Genomic DNA, 23020 nt, shown 5'->3' on the forward strand with positions numbered 1-23020 from the left:
AGGACTTGGAAAGAATCCAATTTGCATTATTTGCTGATTAAACCAACAGATACTAACAGCATAGACATTTCAGAGAATTCTCCTGAGCTCTGCTAGACTACACTAGGCCATTAGGAGGAAGGGGCTTCTATAATGTTCCTGACTCCACCCCAATCATTACAAAAAAAAACAAGTACACATGAAATGAAGAGAACATTAACTTATCCAGGGTCATATATATACCTGGGTGTCATGACAGCATGACCAGAACCTAGACATTCTCATAATTAATCAGGTATTATTTTTACAAACATGTACCCATTACTGAAAAACAATGTAATTTATTTGAATGCATACACTCCATGAAAATGCCCCAAATCAGTTTTTAAAAACCTACTTTAAAAAACTATATAAGATATACTACTCCTACATATGACATATTGAAAGTGTAATGCCATGTTTTTTGGCTGATTTAAGACCTAAAGTAAACAACTCACATCTCTTACATTGCAAGTTTATCAAGATATGCTCTTTTAATGACAGAAGGCATTTCTTATGCACATTACATTTTTCAGAAAGATATTTGCACTTTGCTTTATAAAGTCTATTTCTGCTATTTACACAATAGGAAGAAAGAGTGTTTTATCCAGAGGATGCAGTTCATTACTGATAGTGTGCAGCCCTGGACTAGAAAACACAAGAAAAGCATTTTCACAAGCAGCATGATTGCGCATCAACATCAGATGGGAAGCTGCAGCCTGGCCTGCAAGTGCGGTGCAGTTTCCTACCACTACGCCCTTCCTCTGCTAGGGAAGCCTCACTCTTTATGTAGTACCTCAATGATACATTCCCTAACTCTATGCTTTTAGGAAAAACCTGACAAGGCTGTAAGGAACCTTTTTTCTCAAGCTGGAAGAAATGATATATTTTTGATTTGACTGTCACCTTTTGCCATCAGTTGTGACTATAAACGGGGCTACTTGCTTCAGCAATGTTGTTGTACTTGACCATGAGTGGTCTTCCTCTGGAAGCTTAACCCTTTGAAGTTGACCCCATTATTGAGAAAGACAAATACTTTAATACTAATAAATCTCGAGCCTGGCTTCTGTGTTTGGGGAGAAGGTGGATGAAGGAGAATGTCTAGATTGTTTCACTCCAGGTCCCTCATGAGAGATTCATGAGATATTTCCGTCTGCCCTCAATGCGAATGCACAGAAGGTGGACCAGTGCTGGAGCAGTGGGAACCTTGGCAGGGCAGGCTGGGACAGGATTTGTGCAAAACCTTTTTCCGGTTTCAGTTTGAATGGGTTCCCAGGAAGTGTCAAGTCCAAACAAATCCAAAATTTTACAATGTAGCTCAGCCAAGACTGCCGAGATTCACCTGATTCTGGGTCAAAAGCGTACAGAGCACGCTGCGTTTTGTTTGGGAAGAAGCCAATTGGACTGAACCTCTCAGGCAACTTCAATGAGAAGTTCATAGTCCTGGCAAAACCAAAAATGAACATGGTTTCATCTTTGGGTTTGAAATAGCAATTTTGGCCTTTGTAAAGAGATAAAGGCAACTTTCTCTTAGATGCAAGGTCCATGCAAATCCTGAAGGGAGGCAATGAAATGAGGAACAACCAGTTATCTGGCCTGATTCAGATTCACAACTCAGGTCAGTGTTTGCTGTGCACAGCAGGGGCACTGACTAAGAACATTAACTCATTGGTGACCATGTATTCCCAAGTGTCCAGGGCACAATTCATTTTTTTAACAAAGAATGCCTGCTCTTCAACTGCTGAGCCTGTGGAGTTCTATACAAATGTCATCAATGATGAATAATTACCTTATGATTTGGGGTAGCAGAGAAAGAAAACTGTATCAACTGGCAACCCAGTACATATAGGGAAGAATACATATATGTGGCAGTACGTTACAATTTCCAATAGGACATAAAACACACACTTGTGAATTTGGTGTAAGCATGGACTGGACACCAACATGCAAGGCCACTAGTATATGTATAGTTCAAGTGTGTACAACTAAGGACGCCAGTAAGGTATTTACAGAGCTGCTTAAGAGCCTATAAGTGTTTTAGAAATAATATTTCTCAAAATGCCAATGGGGCTTATGTTTTTGAATAGCTTCAGGTTAAAACTCATAACTATATACCCAAAACCAAGGTAGATTAGATGGTTTTAAGTGTTTAAGAAACAGACTGACTGCTAACCCACTGCAAACTCATAATTGCCCATCTACTTTCAGTCAATGGTTTTTCAAGAAAATTAATTGCTTTCTAAGGTAACTATTTAAACTATTTAGGTCCCCAACACGCAAGCATACACAGAGGTTTTTAGCATTGTTTAGATAAGTCCAGGCAATTGCCAAGAGTCGTGTTTCCACAATAATAGAATTTCTTCTCAGTATCAGTATCTGTGTACATGTTACTGTGTGTGCACACACTGTATGTATTCATGTGTGTGTGTGTGTGTGTGTGTGTGTGTGTGTGTGTGTGTGAGACATACATGTGAAGCCACAGGGCAACAATGGCTATCTTCAAATTACCTTCAACCTTATTTTTTTAAAATGTTTTCTCACAGAACCTGGAACTAAAAGCTAGACATCCTGGATAGAAATCCCCAGGAATCTTCCCATTTTCCATCTCCCTTCCTATGATCAGCTATTGACACAGGTGCGGGAGATCACAACTCAGGTTCATATGCATCAAATCTTTTACCAGCTGAGCCACTGAGTAACTTACAGTTTTATACTTGCTTAAAAATGAGAATTATTTAAAAAAAAATGTAATTTGGGGGAGTGACAACAAAAACTCTGTATGATAACTTAAACATTGGAGATAGTGTGTGAAGGTAAATAGATCTATTCCTAGAAGTCAGAAGTTATTAAAGGAAATCTCCTTACCAGTTGTTGGCCTTGAAGCCCCAAAACGATGCAGGCAAGTTTGGCTGCAGTTGACTGCCTACCAGAACTAGGCAAGGCTCTTTGCTAAAGACACCACACATCTTGATATCAGGACACAGGGAAATGGATCTGGATTGACGTGGAAGCTTCCTCCCTAGAAGGCAGCCCCACAATGCTCCATATGGGGCTATTTAGACTTCTGAGGGTACATTGAGTCTTGCTCAGCTGGGTGACCTGAGTGCAAAAATACCAAATGGATGCAGATGATATTCTTAGGGATGCAAGATGGCTCTGACTGCTATCAGGGTAACCAACTGCTTTCTCACTAGATTTGATGACATCTTCACAGGGACACTTAACTATAAATCTCATCAAACACTCATGGGGAGGTCATAAGCCCTACTGTGCAAACTGCTGCTGCTGTTTTCCATATGAATATGATATGGCTGCCACACTGTCTTCTGATAACTGTGTTCACAAACTCTGATAAAGAAGCTTCTTGTGGCAGTGGCCAACAGTGACTACAGACAGAGATAACTAATAGATGACTATTGAATGTGCAGCCATACATGAGCCATCAATATCCTTCTCTCCAGGACTCAGGGAACATTATGAAAGAGATGGCAAAAAGAATGCAAGAGGTGAAAGAAGAAGAGATTGGAGGTATGGAATGCTGTCTTCCAGGAATGACATAAAGTCATAGCAGCTGTGACTAACTGGACAAGGTCTGGACAAGATTGGACCCATCAACAGCTTATCCTGAAGTAGGGAGGTTCTCATGAAGCTTAACTCCTTCTCAGAGATTTGTAAGTTGTTTACAGTTCATGTAGCTGATCAAGGAGCTCAGGTTCCTGAAAATGCCAGTATAAGGAAACTCATTTGGATACCAAAGAAACATATGAAAACCCACAAATAGCAATGTGCAGAGAGAGAGAGACCTTGGAACACCCAATCGTAAAGGGATGTCTCCACCGGACCCCTCCCCTTGGTGCTCAGGGATCCCTGTGGAAGAGGAAGATTGTTAGAGCCAGAGAGGATGGAGGACACCAAGGAACAATGCCTTCTGGACACAACAAGACTGAGACACAGGGTAACTCTGTGGTGGTGGCTGCATGCACTGAGAAGCTATGTACAACTGATAATAATCACTTGCAAGGGAAGAATTAGTTCTTTTCCCATGGAGTGTTACTGAATATATTAAACACACTTAGAGGCAAGCCGCAACCCCAGCAGTAGATGGCCAACACTAAATGAACTCAATAGCGTTTTTGGACTTTTGTTTATTTTCGTGTATGTGTACAAGGGGACCAGTTTGAAAGAGGAGGGGATTATATGTGATAGGAGGGAGATGAGGGGAATGGAGTACATTATTAAAGTATGGCATGTGTATATGTATGTATGAAAATGTCATAATGAAACATATTAAGTATAATTAACATATATTAATGGGAGAAATGAAAAATTGGAAGCAAGTTACACAAAACCAAGTAAGTAAGGAAAGGCCTTATCCTGTGAAAACCCACTCATTTGTCAGTTAAGAACACAACTAAAAACTTTGAGTTTGAATAGAATCACCTTGCCTAGGTGCTTCCAGAATGATGCTTCCAGAAGAGAGGTTGTTAGAAGACAATCTCAGAACCAGGAATATCCAATACCCTACAAGTTAGTAAACACAGAGGTCCCAGAAGCACCAAAACAATGCTGGCCACTGTCATTCTCTTGGTTGCCATCATAGCTAGATTGTAAGATTCTAATACTGAATGCAACTTGGGTTGTAGGACTCAGAGACATCAACTATGAACTGATCAGGAAATTTTCCCCTTACTGCTTAGCTTTGAGTGCTGCAAACCACTATGCAGACTGGTAGGAGAGAGGACATCAGTGGTCTTGCCCATCACTGTATTCTGCATGCTACAACACTGACCTGTCCGGCAAGTTGAGCGATAGTGGCATGATGTGTGTGAGAGTGACCAACCTATTTCTGACTGGGTATAAAATCTACTCCATAGGACAGACTTTATACCTGATGCTGTAAACCTGGTCAAAAGTCTATGGCTAGAGAGACTGTAGGCCCTAGAGACTGCAGAAGCCTATTGCTGTTTTACTAAATTGACATCAACTCAAACTGCAATCACACCCACACCAATGCTCTTCTCCACCTTGGTCAGAATGCTCCTGGCAGTGAGCAGCAGTCAGTGGAGGAAGCATAACTGGTCTAAGTGCTCACAATACGTGATTGTGACTGTGAGTGTTCAAGGCACCTCTGCCACCTGCCCTTCCCCATTTAAGAGGGGGACAACATGGGAAGAGGAAAGAGAAAGAAGAAAAAAGGAGGATGAGGAAGAGAGCAGGGAATGCTGCCTTCTGGACATGACATGGCTAGCACACACTCACGAGCACCAGAACAAGCCATTTAAACTCCAATCTGATGGGATAGGGAACCAATGTTCCCACGGCTAGCTGAGGAGCCATTGGCAGCTGAGGGCTGGTAGAAGAGGGCCAGCATTTTTCTTTCAGGTTCTAGCCATTGATGGTGGTTATGCTAAGCAGATAGACCACACCCATGCATACAAGGGCATCATAAATTGGACTCAATGGCATTTATTCATTTGATTATAAAAAGAAAAGGCAAAGTTTAGATGGAAATGTACTATGTCCTCAGAGATGTTGAAAGGGGAACGTGGAAAGTAGGTATGATCAATATACATACTATACTCATATAAGAAATTTTCAAACAATAAAAGAGAATTTTAAAAGAAAACATGAAACACTAATCCCTGACACAATTAATGATACTCTGTTATGCTTGCAGAGAGGAGCCTAGCATAACTGTCCTCTGAGAGTCTCAACTAAGGAGCCAATGGAAACAGATACAAAGATCCATGGCCAAAGACTGAACAGAGCTTTGGGAGTCTTATGGAAGAGTTGGGGTATGGTCTGAAGTCCCTGAGGGAGATAGGGACTCTATAGGAAGACCAACAGATTCAATTAACCTAGACCTTTGGGGGCTCTCAGAGACTGAGCCACCAACCAAAGAACACACATAGGTCTGCCTTGTCTGGCTCAGTGGGAGAGGACACATCTAACCCTGCAGAGACTTGATGTGCCAGTATAGGGAGATGGGGGGTAGGGGTGCCCACCCTCTCAGAGGAGAAGGGGAAAGGGGTTAGGGGAAGGTACTGTGGGAGGAGGGCACTGGGAGGGGGGACAACATTTGGGATGCAAATAAATAAACAAAATTTTAAAAACCAAAAAAAGGTAAGAAAACAAAAAGTCAAAAAAAATAAGAAAGGAAAAGAAAAAAGAAATCATTCTGGGCAGTGGTGGCACATGTCTTTAATCCCAACACTTGGGAGGCAGAAGCAGACAGATTTCTGAGTTCAAGGCCAGCCTGGTCTACAGAGTGAATTCTAGGACAGCCAGGGCTACACAGAGAAACCCTGTCTCGAAAAACAAACAAAGAAACAAAAAACAAACATGAAAACCACTAATTTTGTCACTGCCATTTTCCATTATATTTCTGATAATTTTATAGAGTATTCTACTAATATATTTATTACTCTGTCGTACTTTGGAATAAAAACATTCAAGTGTAGAGATAAACTACATTCTAAAATTTCTGATGGCCACAAACTCTACATGGAAGCTACATATAATTTTGGCAGGCTAGATTATCATTGTAAGTAAAAATTTTAAGGAAAGTTCTTAAATATGAAATGTTAATAAAAAGAAAGAGAAGTCAAAGTGTATAACTTGCTGGAACGAGGAGAGCGCCCTTCCCTGAGCCCTATCAGCCTGAGCATTCAGGAGAGGCTGATTCTGTTTCCACAAGTCAGCGTACCACTGTAGCTTCTTTGCATAGATTTAATCATTGAGGAATTTTCTGCACATAAATGTACAAGGAAATGAAAGCAGTGTTCTCATACCAACCTTATTCTTTTGACTATCTTCCTATTTTTATGACAATTACTACATGGTGATCTGTCATGCAAAATGAATTACAATGATTTCTCAGCTTGATTAAGTTCCCTTTTGACTTCATTGGAAGCAAAGAGCTGGAAAGCACCGGATGAACTGGAGGACTATCGTCTACGTACTAATCATTCACTCCTAGTTGGCATGCTCAAGTGTCCATGGCACTTGCTGTTGGAGAGGAGACCCAAAAGGTACAGCAGCCTGTTCTGGCCGCACAGGTGTAGAAAAAGTGCATGCATGCAGAGTTGAGGATGGGAAGGGCAATCCTCTCTATAAGGTTTGTGCCTGAAACTCTTCGGCAGAGCTTCGCATGTCCAGGGGATTGATTATGTTACCTTAGTAGGAAGTCACAAATGCATCTCACTAATTATCTCTGGACATCACTGCTAGAGGTTGTAATAACCATTTTGAAGTAAAACAGGCATTAAAAAAAAACTAGGTTCTAATAACATGTTTCAATTCTCTTTGTTTTGGGGAAAATATATTATGGACAAAAAACATGGATAAAATATATATACACACATATGTATGTATATATGTATATATGTGAACAGGTTAACAGAAGTGACAATTCTTTGTAGTTTTACTTATCATTCCCATAGTTACTAATGAAGACCAGCACTGTATGGAATCATACCTAATTTACCAGTGTGTTGAATTACATTCACTAATTTTCTAATGTTAATACACTCTATACTCTAGGAATAATTTCAATTTATTCATGACTACAGTTTTAAATAAATCTATATGAAAACATTAAAAATCAATTTTTCTAATAATTTGGTATACTAATTTCATATATATGGTAATGATTAAAAAGACACTTATTTTCTTTATTTACTCTCTCTGCCTGTTTTGCAGTAAAATCATGCGGCTCATAACATGAGCTGTGCACCTGCCTTCTTTCTTAGTCTCTGGAAAACGTTTTACAAAACTTAACTCTTCCTGGAATACTTGGGAAGTTTAATCTAAAGTTATTCTATTTTGGTTGCTCTTTGGGAGAAAATTTTCAAGCATTCAGACATGGTCTATTATCTTTATCTATTATCTTTATTCTCAGGCCTAAGAATTACACTTTCTGGGAATCTGGTCATTTCCCCTGACATTCTAACTGTAACATACACAGCATTCCTCTTGTTCAAATTCTACAGTTTCTGGGGTTATATCTTCACCCCTCATGGAACAATTGTCATGTGCTCCACGGCAGGCTGCTCAAATCAAATCAGCAGGCCAGGTGACCAAGCTCCACTTCCTTAGACCCATGCACAGTTACTACTTTCTCACTCACTAATTTCTAGTCTTCTCACTTTTGGGGGTTTAGATTTCTCTACATATATTGACCTCTTTATCTGAATTTGAATTCTCATCTCTTGTTTTTTATGTAAGCATCTAGATACTTACAATTCTCACTAAGTACCCTACTCCTGATCTGACATAGTTCATTATCATTCCATTCTATACACTGTGCAATTCTCACTACAATTTATCATTTGAATTGTGGGCTCTTTGGAAGGTTGTACTGAAATTTCCAAATGCTCATTGTTTCTATGGTTGTTTTTTTAAACTTTGGAGCTAATGTATGACTGTGTAATTAAATTCTGGCTCAGGGATATTGAGAAACATGTGTATGGAACGTTCAGATTTCATTAAATGGTGTAGACACCCCTTTATCTCACTCCTTTCCTTTTACTAGTTCTATCTAATGCCATCATAATGACCACAGATGCACCAGACAGGGTGACACTGAGGCAGGCAGAGCAAAAGGAAGAACCTGGCTTCCTAGACTCGGCCACAGCACCATTTTTCCAGGTACTCATTATGCTTGAACTATTACCAGAAACTAATTTTATCTTAATGAATCCCCACTATCACATGGGGCTGTCTGATATATTACAGTCATGCCAAGTTTCAATAACAGAATGCGGGAATCTAAAGAATCAACGTGTTCCTAGAAATAACCAAGGGAGATACGGAAAGTAGGTGAAAACTCAGTGTATTCTGCACAGTGAGTTACTGTGAATTCTCCTTCAATTTCTTACTTTCTCACTAGTTGCTCCTCTTCACTTCCATTTACTGAGTCTGTCTGTCCTTTATTGGACCAGTGACATCACTGATTGTTCACAATCATTTTTGCAAGCACGTTTCTAAAGCTGGCCCCTCCCTATCTTTCTCTACAGTCCTTTAGCATACCACTCTGTCATGGGCAGCCCGACCACACCCTGTCTTTTTACCATATTTCAAAACACAGGCAGGGGCATAAAAGCCATTATAGGCTCTCTATGGATTTAAAATAAAATCTCCCACTCCTCAGCTCCTAACATTCACGCCTAAAGAAAAGCTAGAGTTCCTCCCAAGGCTGTCTCAGCACCCAGTGCCAGCCAGTAGAAACTGGTCCTCAAAAGGAAGCCACCTGTACCTCTGCTGGCTTCCCACCGAACTCTTCGGTTTGCATTTCACAGTCTCTGAGTGCTAACTCTGACTACCTTAAACTGTGACCTATGTCGGAGGCCACAATAAATCTCTCCTGAGCAAGCATAAAAGGCTTGGAAATGTGTTTCAGAAGCTTTTGCTGAGCACACCCTTCTGGATGTCCTGACCCTAGCAGAGCACTACATCAGGCACTGCTGTTGAGTTTGTAAAGGTCCAACCTGCAGAGAACCGACAGTAAATGATTCCTGTTTACAGATAATTAATTTTGTCTACTTTGAATTGATTTCACTTTTTACTATGGAAGAACCCAATTCACTTCAGCAAGCTCCCTCCTCCTCCTCTTCTTCCCTGCATCTCCCATTCTCTTCTCCTCCCTCCCCCATCTACTCTCTGCAGTTCTTTGAATCAATTATAATATACTGTTCGTACCATCATTAAGCAGTTAAATAAGCATATTTGACAGAAGCTCATTTTATGATAACAAGAGAATCATAATATACACAGTATTAAAAGTACTGGCGTGACAAACCCAATGTTCATTTCTATTACACCCTCAATCTGGAATGCCTTCTTTGGCTCTTTCTACATGAGACTACCAACTCTTCATACTTCACAGATAAATCTGTCCTCCTCATCATGTCTTCAAACTACAAACCCTGTAATTTTTATGACGTGCCCAGGCACAGTGTTGCTCTAATTTATCCTACCAATCTTTCTGTTGAAACAGCTGCTGCACTGTGCATCTCTCTCCCACACAAGTCCCAGGAGCGGTGCATTTTACTGCACAGCACAGCAGTAACTCACTTATATGCAAGTGACATTGCACCTCAATCTGACTACAAGTTCCTTAAGGGCACTGATCACAGCTTATTTTCCTTTTCTCCTCCTTCAGTCAACGCAGTCCCTTCAGAGTACCCAAGAAATACACAAATCCCATATTGCCACTGCCTATGAGCTGGGGCTCTTACACCAACATTTTCTTCTAGTAATCGTTTATTTTTATTTGGGAGATCAACTTGCTATATTTTGGCTGAAGGGGTTTCCTTTCAAGGACAACTCAATATAATCAGAGAAAATGGTTAGTACTCATTAAAACACCAAATAGTGTATGGTACTATCTGGAAAGACTCAGAAATTAATTAATGTACTTCCGGGAAAATCTCCCTTCAACTGCTAGACTGATATTTATACTTTCATTGTTTGTACAGTCTTGGATGAGATTAGGATATGTAGAGTTCAACACTTTTCATTCAATGCATATTTACCGAATGTCTACTATGTATATGAGGAGTTTTTGACAAATCTTAGGAATTCGATTATAAACAAAGTCCACTTTGAAATCCAAGGTGTTTATCTGATAGTGAAGCAGAAATGTAAAACAGGGTGGATGCATAAACACAGAGATCACTGGTGGCAAGCGTCAAATGACATCACAGGATGGTAAAGGAGCACGGTGCTTTGGAGTACTAGAACTAGCTGAATCCTTAGAATAATCAGTCATCGGTACCCCTAATGGGATGATGCAATGCAAAGTGACATCTGTTCCCCCACAACACACAACCATGTGACTCCCTCTGTGACCTTCACAGCCACTGCCAAGTGTGGGACACCAAGATGTGTCTATGGTCTAGAGGCTGAATTATGAGAGAATAATAAATGATTCAAATTGCTTTCAGCATATTTAATTTTATGGACTATAAAATACTTTCAGTTGAAGAGCCTACCGAGTGAATTAAATTCTGCTTCTTATAATGTCATATGAAGTCAAAGGACTTCATAATATTTGAGCATTAATATTATTACCAGGCATTTTAATTTTTAGAGTTTTACTTATGATAATTGTTTTTTGAGAAACCTGATACTGTACCAACTGTAGTCTATTTAATCATTTTTACTTTTCTCATGATGACTGTTAATTTTTATATTTGGTTCCAGGGGACCCTTTGTAAAAGACCTTTAAGATTCTGCTGCATGATACTTTCTTAGGAAAGATGTTAGGCATATGAAAAGACCAACAAATGCAAGGAAATGATAGACTTTGCCTTGATGTAACTTTTAGATTTGGATATCATACTGAAAAGGTTCAGATATTTAAATAAAAATAAAACATGACCACAATGATAATGAAGACCCAACATTGGCCTTCTATACTTTCCCAAGTTTTTTTCTTTCTCCAGTATCAAGATTTGCTAAAATTATTTTAACATTCCATTTTACAGATGCAGAGTCATGAGTCACTTTTCTAGATGTGTATATATAGTACTTTGTGCTCTCAGTCTACATCTGCAAACACACATTGTGATTTTTTCATATTTTTAAAAGAATATTTAACTCATAGGCTTGTTGGCAAGACACTCCTGAAACACAGTAAAACTGTGGAGAAAAACAGACACTGTACTTCTCCAATCTGTCACACTGAAAGGAGAAAGGTGAGTGAACTTTTTGAGTGGTCCAGTAAATCAAGGGAAGAAATTACTAAGAATTTGGACAGTGTCGCTTTATAAAAACAGGACCATTTATTTCTATCTCTTGTAAAATAAATAAATAAATAAATAAATAAATAAATAAATAAAGTACAGAGACTTACTTATTAGCTTTATTGCTTAAAGGAGTTGTATTCCTTCCTATAAATTAAAAACTTGTCAAAAGAAAAATCCCAGTGTTCCCAAGATACTGTTAGTATTTTACGTAGTTTCTGAATGACTGTTTAATGCAAAGATATGCATATCCAGCATTTGTATCAACATTTTATACATTGCTATATTCCACCCGCACCCCCAACAAGAGCATGACAAGCTTTACTTCCTCAAATATGCCTTTTTAGTACTGCATAGTATTTTGCCATAACGCAGTACTATACTCTATTCTACTGGGTTTCTAAATTTCTTATCTTATGTGGTACTGGAGTCCAAACCCACAAGTCTTGCATATGATAGGCAGACTCTTTACCCCTGAGCCACACCCCCAGTCCTGTTTTTCTGATTCACAAGGCTGCTGTGAGGTCAAGGGCCTGCATTGTGTGGGCTGTCTTGTGCATCTGTTTCTTAGGTTCATAAGCCATCACTGAAATACACAGTATTTTGTTTCTTGAATTCATTTTCATATGAAATTATAACATAAGACTCTCCCACAGTGACTGCAGCCTGGTCAGTGAAAATGATATACTTCACCCACTTACTTCAACTGCAGGCATGTGGTTTCTTTCTTATATTTTAAAATTCATCATTTTTCTAATAAATAGATGCAATCATGTCCTATTTACAGCTAGATACTTAAAATTATTCCCCAATACTAGGTTTATCCAAGTAAAACTGTCGTCAGAAGAAGGCTGATCCTGTTTCTTTTTTTTTGTCTTCTGATTAATATTCTTTTTTTGTTAGAGATTTTCTTTATTTACTTTTCAAATGATATCCCCTTTCCCGGTTTCCCCTCCATAAAAGACCCCTATTCCCTCCTCCCTCCCCCTGCTCACTAACCCACCCTTCTCCTGCTTCCTGGCCCTGGCAATCCCCTACACTGGGGCATAGAGCCTTCACAGGACCAAGGACCTCTCCTCCCATTGATGACTGACTTGGCCATCCTCTGCTACATATGATGCTGGAGCCATGAGTCCCACCATGTGTACTCTTTGGTTGGTGGTTGAGTCCCTGAGATCTCTGAGGGTACTAGTTAGTTCATATTGTTGTTCCTCCTATGGGGCTGCAAACACTTTCAGCTCCTTGGGTCCTTTCTCTAGCTCCTTCATTGGGGACCCAATGATGCTCAGTCCAATGGATGGCTGTGAACATCCACTTATGTATAAGTCAGGCACTGGCAGAGCCTCTCAGGAGGCAGCTATGGATCCTATCTCATGGTTTTTTGGTTTTAGTGTTTTGCTTGTTTTGTTTTTTGTTTTTTTTTGGGGGGGGGGCGGCAATAATGATGAAAACTGAAAACAATATGTTAAAAACTTGGACTTCAAAGTCCTCGTCGTCCAACCACTGCCCTGAGGGCGACATGCAGAAATAATACAAGGCATGGATCATAGTCATACTAATCCCTTTCCCACAAAGAGTACATCTTGGCATGGCCATCCAGAGACAGCTGCAGCTCCTTCCGTACAGTCACAATTTTATTTTGAAGTTTTCACCAAAAACTTTACATTCACCTACCTTTTAGATGCAGTCTAGAGCCTTCCCCACTTTAGATCTTAGCAGATTTTAGAAATGCTTTCTGGAATTGCTTCCATTGGTGGGCTCTGAAATCCACATTAGAGAGCAGGAATTCTAATACTAGACGGCAAAGGCCCCCACTTACCATTTGTAATGCATTTACACGGTCCTGCAAATGAAGCATAATACAGAATTATTAAAGCAATGCTGTGTGTTTGCAGAGTTTTCTGCCTAGCTATTATTAGCAAAATATTATGATAAAAATGGAAAACCTCTTACTCAGATGATCTCAGCAACAGAAAAACAGGCAGGAAGGACCCAATTACCTCTTCTTATTGCACCTATTGGTGCATAGGACCTCTGGGCTTCATTTACTAGTAAATGTGATAAATTCAGATCCAGTTACTGGGAGGAATAGCTCATATCATTACTACAGTGTTCCAATTTTCCACTTAAGGATATGTAAGAGATAAATGTGCCAGCATGGCTCACAGCTGGCTGGTAGCAGAGGCACACAATGATGTCAACACACACACTAGCCCCCTCAGGCAAACAGCAAAGCCTGTGCTTAGTAACACTTAGACATAACTTCAACAGTTAAAAGTCATCTGCAAATACTGACTGGGAACGACTTCCATGGAGCCAACCCTGACCCCTAGAGGGCTCTGCTATACAGTAACTCTGTAGAGTAGCTATAAAATCTGAATTTATGGAAGTACTTGTTTTATAGGAGTCATAGACAGGAGCACTGCTTAACAAGCTAGACAACTGAGAAAAAAAAAGTTTTGAAGTCAACACCTATAATCACAACTCTCTAGAGGTGAAAGGTGCAAGCTGGACATATTCACTAAGTTTAAAAACTGGATTTGAGAGGAAGCTAAGTGTGGAGGTCAAGATGAAAGCCAGATTTTCCAGGGCCCAAGGCCATGAATCTTTCTTTGGATATTTTGGAAGAAATCTTTGGAATCTGAATCTTTTCCTTTATAATAATAATATAATCATTAATGATATTAATGATTCATGGATCCTTTAGCCCTCCCCTCTCCATGGTACCCTGGAACTAGAGGAGGAATGAAGGAGGCCCTTGTTAGCATCCTCTCTGCCTCACCAGAACCCAAGGGCTCTCCCCAGAGGAATTCTGTAAGTGGGCTCCCAGGCCTTACACTGGGAAACAACTAAGCTAAACAGCCGCAAACATTTGACCATGCAGGCCCAAGTTAGCATATTAATGTCATATATTATGGGATGTCTACCCAAAGCTGGCTACTGAGTGGCACAACTTGTTCAATTCCATTTTGTTGGCATATTTGAAAGGACTTCATCTTGCCACCACAACGAGTTTCGTAAGTCACTAACTCTAATGCATATGGCACCTTAAATGGTCTCTACCCTGCTGCTACAAAGCTTCTCATTCACAACAAACCCAGAGCAACACCAGTCAGCAATGCTTCCATCTCGTGCAGACTAAGCAGCCACAGCAGCCCTGCCACTATATATGAACAGCTATGTAGGGATGCCAAATGTTTATAATCCTTATGTGGACATGAAGTTCCCCCCAGTCCATGCTCTGTGGGCTGATCCTGTTTAACATTACTATACTTTAAGAAAAGGCACTTCAAATGGCTTGAAATAAGCAAATTCATATAATGTCAAAACAGAAGTGCTTAATTATATTTCCATCTGCTTTCACTCTTATCACACTTATGGCAAAGATAATCTAATTTATGCTATATGTCTGAATTCTATCTAAATATTTGTATGATTTGTCAACATGTGCCTAGTCATAGGACTATGGACCCAGTCAAAAATACCATCTGTTTAAAACATAAAGGACTAACAGTACTACATCCACATGCAGCTTACTATTGGCTACTTGTCTGCAGCCTACTTTCTTCACAAAAGGCAATGGAGTCAGGCCGCAATGACAAATGAATGCCAAAAAAAAAAAAAAAAAAAAGATCAAAAAGTCAGAGGAGCCTGTGCTTGCCACAAGCCTGATCACCTGAGTTTGATCTCTGAGACCCACATGGTAGAAAGAGACAATCAACTCATAGACTTTTACCTGTGGACCTCTACAGGCATGCCCCTATGCACACACAAATAAAACAGAGGTGGATTTTTTTTTAAAAAAATAAGGAAATAGAAAGTTCTTAGTAACCTATATTTTATTCATTACAGTTGTCAAACAACAGCTAATGAGTCTAGTCATTGCTCCTATTACTGAGCATGGTCTAAACCACATAGTTTCAAAGTCTCAATTGCAGAACATAAAGACAAAAGGACTCCTTATCTTTTTAAATTTAATGATTTAAAAAATTATGAAGGTAGAATACCATACCTGGCCAAAAATGCAAGTACTGCTCTACTAAATGTTTCAGTGGTCAGGTTTGGTTTGGGTCCCGCCCCCCTTTTCTTTTTCTCTTTGAATTGCCAGATTTTGTTTCCATAGACTTTTATCTCCAAGCACCACCTCCAGTCTCAACACCCTTTAGAACCCTTATTTGTGGCTAAGCCTTGAAAAGCATAGTGACATTAAAGGAGTAGTTAAAGACTGGGGAAGACAACCTCCACAGTAATGAAGATATTGTTATGATAATAAAACTATTTTCAGTGGTAGGTTAGTGACTTCATTGTTACAGTTATAGATTTGGGCATCTGATGAAAAGCTATCTCCCTAGGAAAATGCACATTGTATACAAAACACTCTTACATAATTCTGTATGGGCTTTAAGACAGTGGGAGACTCCACAAAGCTATCTAAGGTCTGCCAGGTCATTTACCATATATAAAAATATCTAAAAATAAGATGTAAGAATAGTATACAAATAAATTATTGAATTAAGCAAATCTATTTTTGCTTTATGAAATATTTCTGGATAACCAATACTAGTAATTAGGATAAAAGAAACAAGACTAATGCAGACGCAAAAATATTAATTTCTAAGGGGAATAGAAGATTAAACAACTATATCAAAAAAGAAATCAAAGGAGAAAGTTCCTTCAAATATTTAGAAGAAACAATGTTTAGGGAGGATACAGTCTATAGTATTATCATTAGTGTGTGTGTGTGTGTATGTGTATGTGTATGTGTGTGTGTGATTAGATAATTCATTTTCTACCATTCTTTAATTCTAAGCAAAGTTTAAGAAACATCTATAGGGGCAACAAAGAATAATTTTAATATTTACAGGACTGCCACAGACGGGCTGCACAGTCAGTGGCTTAAAAGTGCAAGGCTAACAGCTATTCTAACACGTGACTATCATACACTATCTAGTGAGAATAATGCAGCTAGACATGGTGTTCTAATTTATTCTAAGCTTGACAGGTTATGTAGACAGAGCTATATTTGGGAGGAAGCTTACAGCATGCATACTGTTAAAATATATTTTAACTTTTTAGGACGAGGTGAACACTGCTGTGAACCATAAATATTCATTTACTTATGGTCAGAATGGAGTGTGCATTAGAATTCAGGACTGAACCGAGGCAAATCCATTAATATCACTGCAGATGGGAAAGGACCGTCAGCCAGGTTAGGAATGAGCATGAAATGGATCACTGGTATCTGAATGGTGGATCACTAACAGTTCACTCGAATCAACTGAACCAATCAATTAGACACACTGAATTAGTTATCACATTTAAGGGATGAATTAGAAGTTTATGGATTAAAATAATGATTCATCTGCCATAGAAACATACAGTTGAAGAACTGCACTGCCCTCATTACAATCACACAGCATGTTCAGAGAAAGGCTCTAAATGTATCCTAAATATAGGAGAAAAACAACACAGGCACACAAACATAAGATGAATCTGTCTGTTCCACGCCAAAGCTTTACACTTAAAACAATTTGGCAGTCCTCTTTGGGACAGGGGATAATGATGGAGATATAGGCTTCAAAAAGTAAACCCCACAGTGAGGACATCTTCCTATTAAAAGCACATAGCCTACTCTAGAAGGCAACTGCTCAGCTTCACCCCCGAAAGACCAATACACAAGGCCCTTTTTGTCACCACCAACTTTTCTGTGTGTTCCTGCCCACATGTGCCTGTGTGTGTGTGCATGTGGAGGCCAGTTTTCAATGTTGGGTGTCTACCTCAATCACTCTCTGCCTCAATTTTTTAGATAGGATTTTTCACTGAATCTGGAAGTCGATCATTTGGCTAGACTCACTAGGTGGCAAGCCTGAAGCCTCCTCTCTCCAGCTCTCAATTGCTTTGGTCACATTCATACATGAAACTGTTCAACTTTGTATGTGGCGATGGGAATCAAGTTCTCATGCTTGCATTGCAGGCATATTACCAACTGAGCTATCTCACCAGGTCTAATGTCAACTCTATCTAGCGGACAATCATGCTGTACCTGCTAACCATTTAACAAAGGGCAACAACAACAACAAAAGTAGAAATAACCTCAATGGACTCTTCCTGAAATGTCAAGACAGTCCAAAGAACAGAAGAACAAAGCTTGTATTGACTGTCAGCAACAAGATATTTCTTACAGGGATTTCAATAAAATGAAGGTGAAAAAAACAGAGGCTTAACAGAACAACATCAAAAGCTTTCATAATATAGTATAAATTGGTTTTGAATAAACTACAAGCAATTATGATGTATACATGAAACTGCATGTTCCCTTTCAATAGGTGAACAAAGTTAGTCTAGACTCTGAAAAGCTTGAGATTAGAGGACTAGAAGATTGGCACTGGTGTGCTAATTATCCAGGGCTCAATTCACCCATCACTGGGCACGAAGAGTTCATTGTTACCTCATCTCCCTAGATACTACCTATCCATTCGTCATTTCATTAGATACTTACGTGCTTTTGTTCAAACTGACCTATTTCATGGTCCAAAACAACAAATCAAAACTAATGAAAGAAATGGAAAAAATAAACCACAGTAACACATGAAGGTTTTATTTTAAAATGTCACTAAAGGACCAAACAGACTTACCAAGAAAAGCAAGTTTCAGGGACATGTCAAATCCTGGCTTAGACAGAGTGTCTAATAATACTCCTTGTCATCTGGCCTGGTGTGGCAAGTGTCTGAGACACAGAGACAATCATAGGATTGAAAAGCAGACTCAAAGGGTCTCCTCGACTTTTCCAGTACATTCTCTAGGGTATGACTGTTGCCAAGATGGAGACCCATGGGCTAGCACCTGTTTCTATGCCTTCCTCTGCTTCAGTCTCAGATTAGCACTTAGATGGCAGTTTTGCTTGTTATAAGGTCATTGCTGACCTTGACAAGTTGGTTGGCTGTTGAGGAGACAGTAGCATTGTACAGTTTGGTCTCTACTGTTGAGGGGAATGCAGAAGGGTGTGAGTGATGGCTTGTTAAGTGGGGAATGAAAATGTGGCGGGGGAGCTAGTGGTGAATAAAGCTTTGTAGATTTGTCTCTAGACTTCAGATTGGAAAACATAGCCTGAAAGGAGGGAAGCAAGTTTTGTTTCAAGATGCTACAAATTCTTCCACTGAGCTCTATAAAACTCACACTAAAGTTAGTTTTTCCACTTCATTTCAAAATGAAAACAATGACTTTTATCTTTTAAAATGAAGGGTCATTGTAAGATTCCTCCAATGTTCATAGCAGCCAATATTTATAATAGTCAGAAGCTGAAAACAAACTAGATGTCCCTCAACAGAGGAATGGATATAGGAAATATGGTGCATTTATGCAATGGAGTACTCCTTGACTATTAAAAACAATGACTTCATGAAATCCACAGGCAAATGGATGGAACTTGAAAATATCATCCTGAGTGAGGTAACCCAGTCACAAAAGAACACATACTGTACGCACTCACTGATAAGTGGATATTAGCTCTAAAGTTCAGAATACCCAAGATACAATTCACAGACCATATGAAGCTCAAGAAGAAGGAAGACCAAAGTGTGGATGCTTCAGTGCTTCTTAGAAGAGACAGCAAAATACTCACAGGAGGAAATACAGAGACAAAGTGTGGAGCAGAGACTGAAGGAAAAGCCATCCAGAGACTGTCCTACCTGGGGATCCATCCCATATACAGTTGCCAAATCCGGACACTATTGCAGATGCCGGGAAGTGCTTGCTGACCTGAGCTGTCTCCTGAGAGGCTCTGCCAGAGCCTGACAAATACAGAAGAAGATGATCAAAGCCAACCATTTAACTGTGCTCTGCGTCCCAGATGAAGGAGTTGAGGGGCTTTGCAGCCCCATGGGGGGAGCAACAACATCAACAAGTCAGACCCCCTGGAGCTCCCAGGGACTGGACCACAAATCAAAGAATACACATGGAGGAACCCATGGTTCTGGCTGCATATGTGGCAGAGGATGGCCTTGTTGAACATCAGTAGAAGGAGTGGCCTTTGGGCCTAGGGAGTCTATGCCCTAGTGTAGGGGAATGCAGTGATAAGGCTGTAATTCAGTCCTGAGGAGGAAAGAGCTTGGGCCAAAGGGTCCCGTGCTTATATGGGGTTTCTTGTGATCATTTTCTGCCAAAAAGCCCAGGGGATGTGTGCCCTCAAGGGAAACAAAAGAGATGACATCTTCAGGGCCTTATCACTGTAAGGCCCATTTGTGACACACTTGAGTCTTAAATAGCACAACCACACAGTCCACCCAGATGTTTAAATGGCTCATCTATGGACAATTCCAACAATCTGCATCCTAGCTTATACACAGTATTGTTGACTCAACCCTCTGGAGGGCATTGCCATGCTCTGCCCACATGTCTCTGTGCACATACCTCTCAGTGGTATGTGCCAGAGGGGCTGCAGCTGAGGAAGTCAAGACCTGAGCTGGACATTTTCAAACAAACTATTTGGTTGATTTTGTGTCACATTTTCTTCTTCCTATTAGGTTTGGCTTTAATTAAAACACTATTATTAATCTGTATTTCCTAATACACATGGAGAGGCACAGAAGAAAAGTGGGTAACAGATACAAAATAAAACTCAGATTACCTACCCTTGTGCAACCAATGGGGTGGCTGTGTTTTCATATCTAATGATATAGAGGAAAAGCACAAATGGATAACTTATTTACATGCCCCTATAGGAAGCATACCTGAGGGCTGGATTATACTGTTTGCCCAAAAATAAAGCAGATGCATGTTTCAGCTATTCAATTTAAATATCCTAAATATTCCTATCTATGAAATACTTAACTGCTTTATCTTCAAATTGAGCTGCATTCTGAGTATTCACTTCAGACTGACTAGCTTCTTCCCAAGGTGGAAGTTTATATAGCAGATTCGGCTGTTTAAGAGAGATGGGAGTTATGAAAGAGTAGGAGAGCTCTCTTATCTTAAAGTTATTGAGAGTGCTGAAAATAGTATAGTGGTAAAAATAACATGAATACATACCATAATTTCCAGCTAATTTTTGAACTTTTACATTTAGAGAAAATAGCATCATACAGTGTTTTTAAATGCTTCCCCTGATAAATCCTTACTGCACATAAAACCACAAAGTCTAGAGAAATCATCACTTGAAACATTGCCCCCTCCAGGATGATAAAGAACACCGGGATTTAGTTTAATGTGCCCAAGTTGTCTTAATTTCACAAAACTGCACTGAAAGAAATGGATAGTCAGTTCCCAGGTCTAAGAAGAGAGGGAATACGCAGAATTATGGCTTTTTAGTAGACACCCTGGGCAGTCTCAGCTACAATGAGTGTTGCTCAGGCTCTCAAGTTTACCATAGATAATGGAACATCCAGGATGCTTAGTGACTTTTAGACCAGGGAGGTCTGATCATGTGCATTAGACTTTCCTTCTCTGCCAAATTACTCTAACATCGACCAACAGAAATTTTGTCCTGCGTAGAAGTGAAAGACTTACTCCCAATGTTCCTGTGCCAGTTCACCTTGCAAAGGTCAAGCGTTTTTCCATTAGATTACCATGAAGCTAGTCCATGAATGGGGAGAGTAGCCAGATCCAGCCAGCTACCTGCCTTCCCAGGACCATGAACTGAAACAGTCATTACATTTTTATATTGGTTTGAACAAAACCAAACGAGAGTACTACTATGTGACACTGTATGAAATCGAATGTCAGTGTCCTTAAACTAAGCTTTCCTGGAACATAGCTTTGGTATTGATTATGCCTTCCCTATGGTGTTTTACATGATACAGTGCATAGCTCAAGCATAAGACAGGCTCAACTGAAGGTAGTTAGAATCTGAACCTTTTTCAACATTCATTGTGACTACTAAAAGATGTTGATGTCTGTAAAGAATTACTTTCTACTTGACAGAGATCACTGTATATTTCTAGAGAAGATAGGATGATATGTACACACAAACACACACATACACACATTGTGGCAGGGAGAGGAGAGAACAGAGAGAGGAGAGGAGAAAAGAAAGAGTGCTGTATTATTTTACAACTTTACTACACTCTTTACAAGTTGGGTATGTATGCATACCAGCTCAGGCTACAGACTATTCCTCAGGACATTGTTTATTCCTTTTAGCAAGTTTTTTTTTTTTCATTTTCTTCCAATGCCTTATTTTCTTTCTTTCCTCCTCTTTCATTTCCACTAATTTATGTATTTAATTCCTTCACATTTATTGGGATAGGCACTATGCATCAGATCAAAAAGAAAGATAAAGTCTGTCTTTTTTTGTGGAGCTCGAATTTTAAAGGACAGCAAAGATATAAATAAAGTGTAAAGCGATTGTCCTTGTGATATGGGTGAAGGTTTACTGTGCATAGGCTGGGAAGGTTTAGTCCTTACATCTGAGCTGATGCTTAGAGGATAAAAATGAGAAAGCCACTGAAAAAGCTGGGGAGAAGGAAATTACTTCTCATTTACTCAGGAGTGGGTAGTGATGCAAAGGTCCAGAGATGAGAACGATCCTTAATCCCAAAGTCTGAAAACAAGGGATATCATACTGTCTACTGAAACATCTCTTTCAGTTGCCTACATCAAGTATCAACACTGGTTTTTCAAATTTTAGGTAGCAAAACTTGTACTATCTCCTTTTAGCATATGTTCTTAATTTTAATATTCCCTAATTCCCAAAAGCAGATTGCTATTAATTTTATTTAAAGTAAAAAACAAAGAACATTAGTATTGAATTTCAAATCATGCTTGTATGAAGCATAGTATGTAATACAAGTCTACTTCAAAGTAATCTAATTCATATTTCTGTCTCATTCTCTTTCTCTCTCTCTCTCTCTTCCTCTCTCTCTTCCTCTCTTTCTCTATCTCTCTCTCTCCTTCTCTCCCTCCCTCCCTCTTTCCTTTTTCTTCTTATTTCATCTTTATTTCTTCTGCTATGTATGCCAGGCTGGCCTCAAAATTGCAATCCTCCTGTCTCAGTCTCCTATGTCCTACTATAACCATTCTTGAAAAGAACAAGCTAATCAAACCCTCATCTTAACACTTCTGGGAAAGACAATATGCTGACAATGAGATTTAGTAATAATCCTAAACAAGTAATAAATCCTTTTTAGTTATTATGGCTATTTCCTGTGCAGCTTTAGAGATCCACTGGGGACCTCTTCTGAGACAGCTCCTTAAAATCCCTTCTGCCACAAAAGCACTCCTGGACTTTATCTTCAAAGGCTGTTGGGTGACAGTGCAAC

At 39.5% G+C, this 23020-nt stretch overlaps 1 protein-coding gene across 4 annotated transcripts in view; it reads right to left on the minus strand.

Annotated features, from left to right (window-relative positions):
- Positions 1-23020, minus strand: part of Cep128 (centrosomal protein 128) — a 389783-nt gene that overhangs the window by 41810 nt on the left and 324953 nt on the right. For 2 of the 4 annotated variants that reach the window (XR_004114432.1, XM_031356807.1), the window contains exons 22-23: positions 20596-20685; positions 13585-13608 (exon numbers count right to left, since the gene is read on the minus strand). Coding sequence is in view for 2 of the 4 variants with exons in the window: in XM_031356807.1 (XP_031212667.1) it covers positions 13585-13608; positions 20596-20685 (114 nt within the window). In the remaining 2 variants the exon portion in view is untranslated. The remainder of the gene's footprint in view (positions 1-13584; positions 13609-20595; positions 20686-23020) is intronic. The other 2 variants (XR_004114433.1, XM_031356808.1) reach the window with 1 other exon arrangement.

The sequence above is a fragment of the Mastomys coucha genome, unplaced genomic scaffold (assembly GCF_008632895.1).
Source record: "Mastomys coucha isolate ucsf_1 unplaced genomic scaffold, UCSF_Mcou_1 pScaffold6, whole genome shotgun sequence".
Lineage (NCBI taxonomy): Eukaryota > Metazoa > Chordata > Mammalia > Rodentia > Muridae > Mastomys > Mastomys coucha.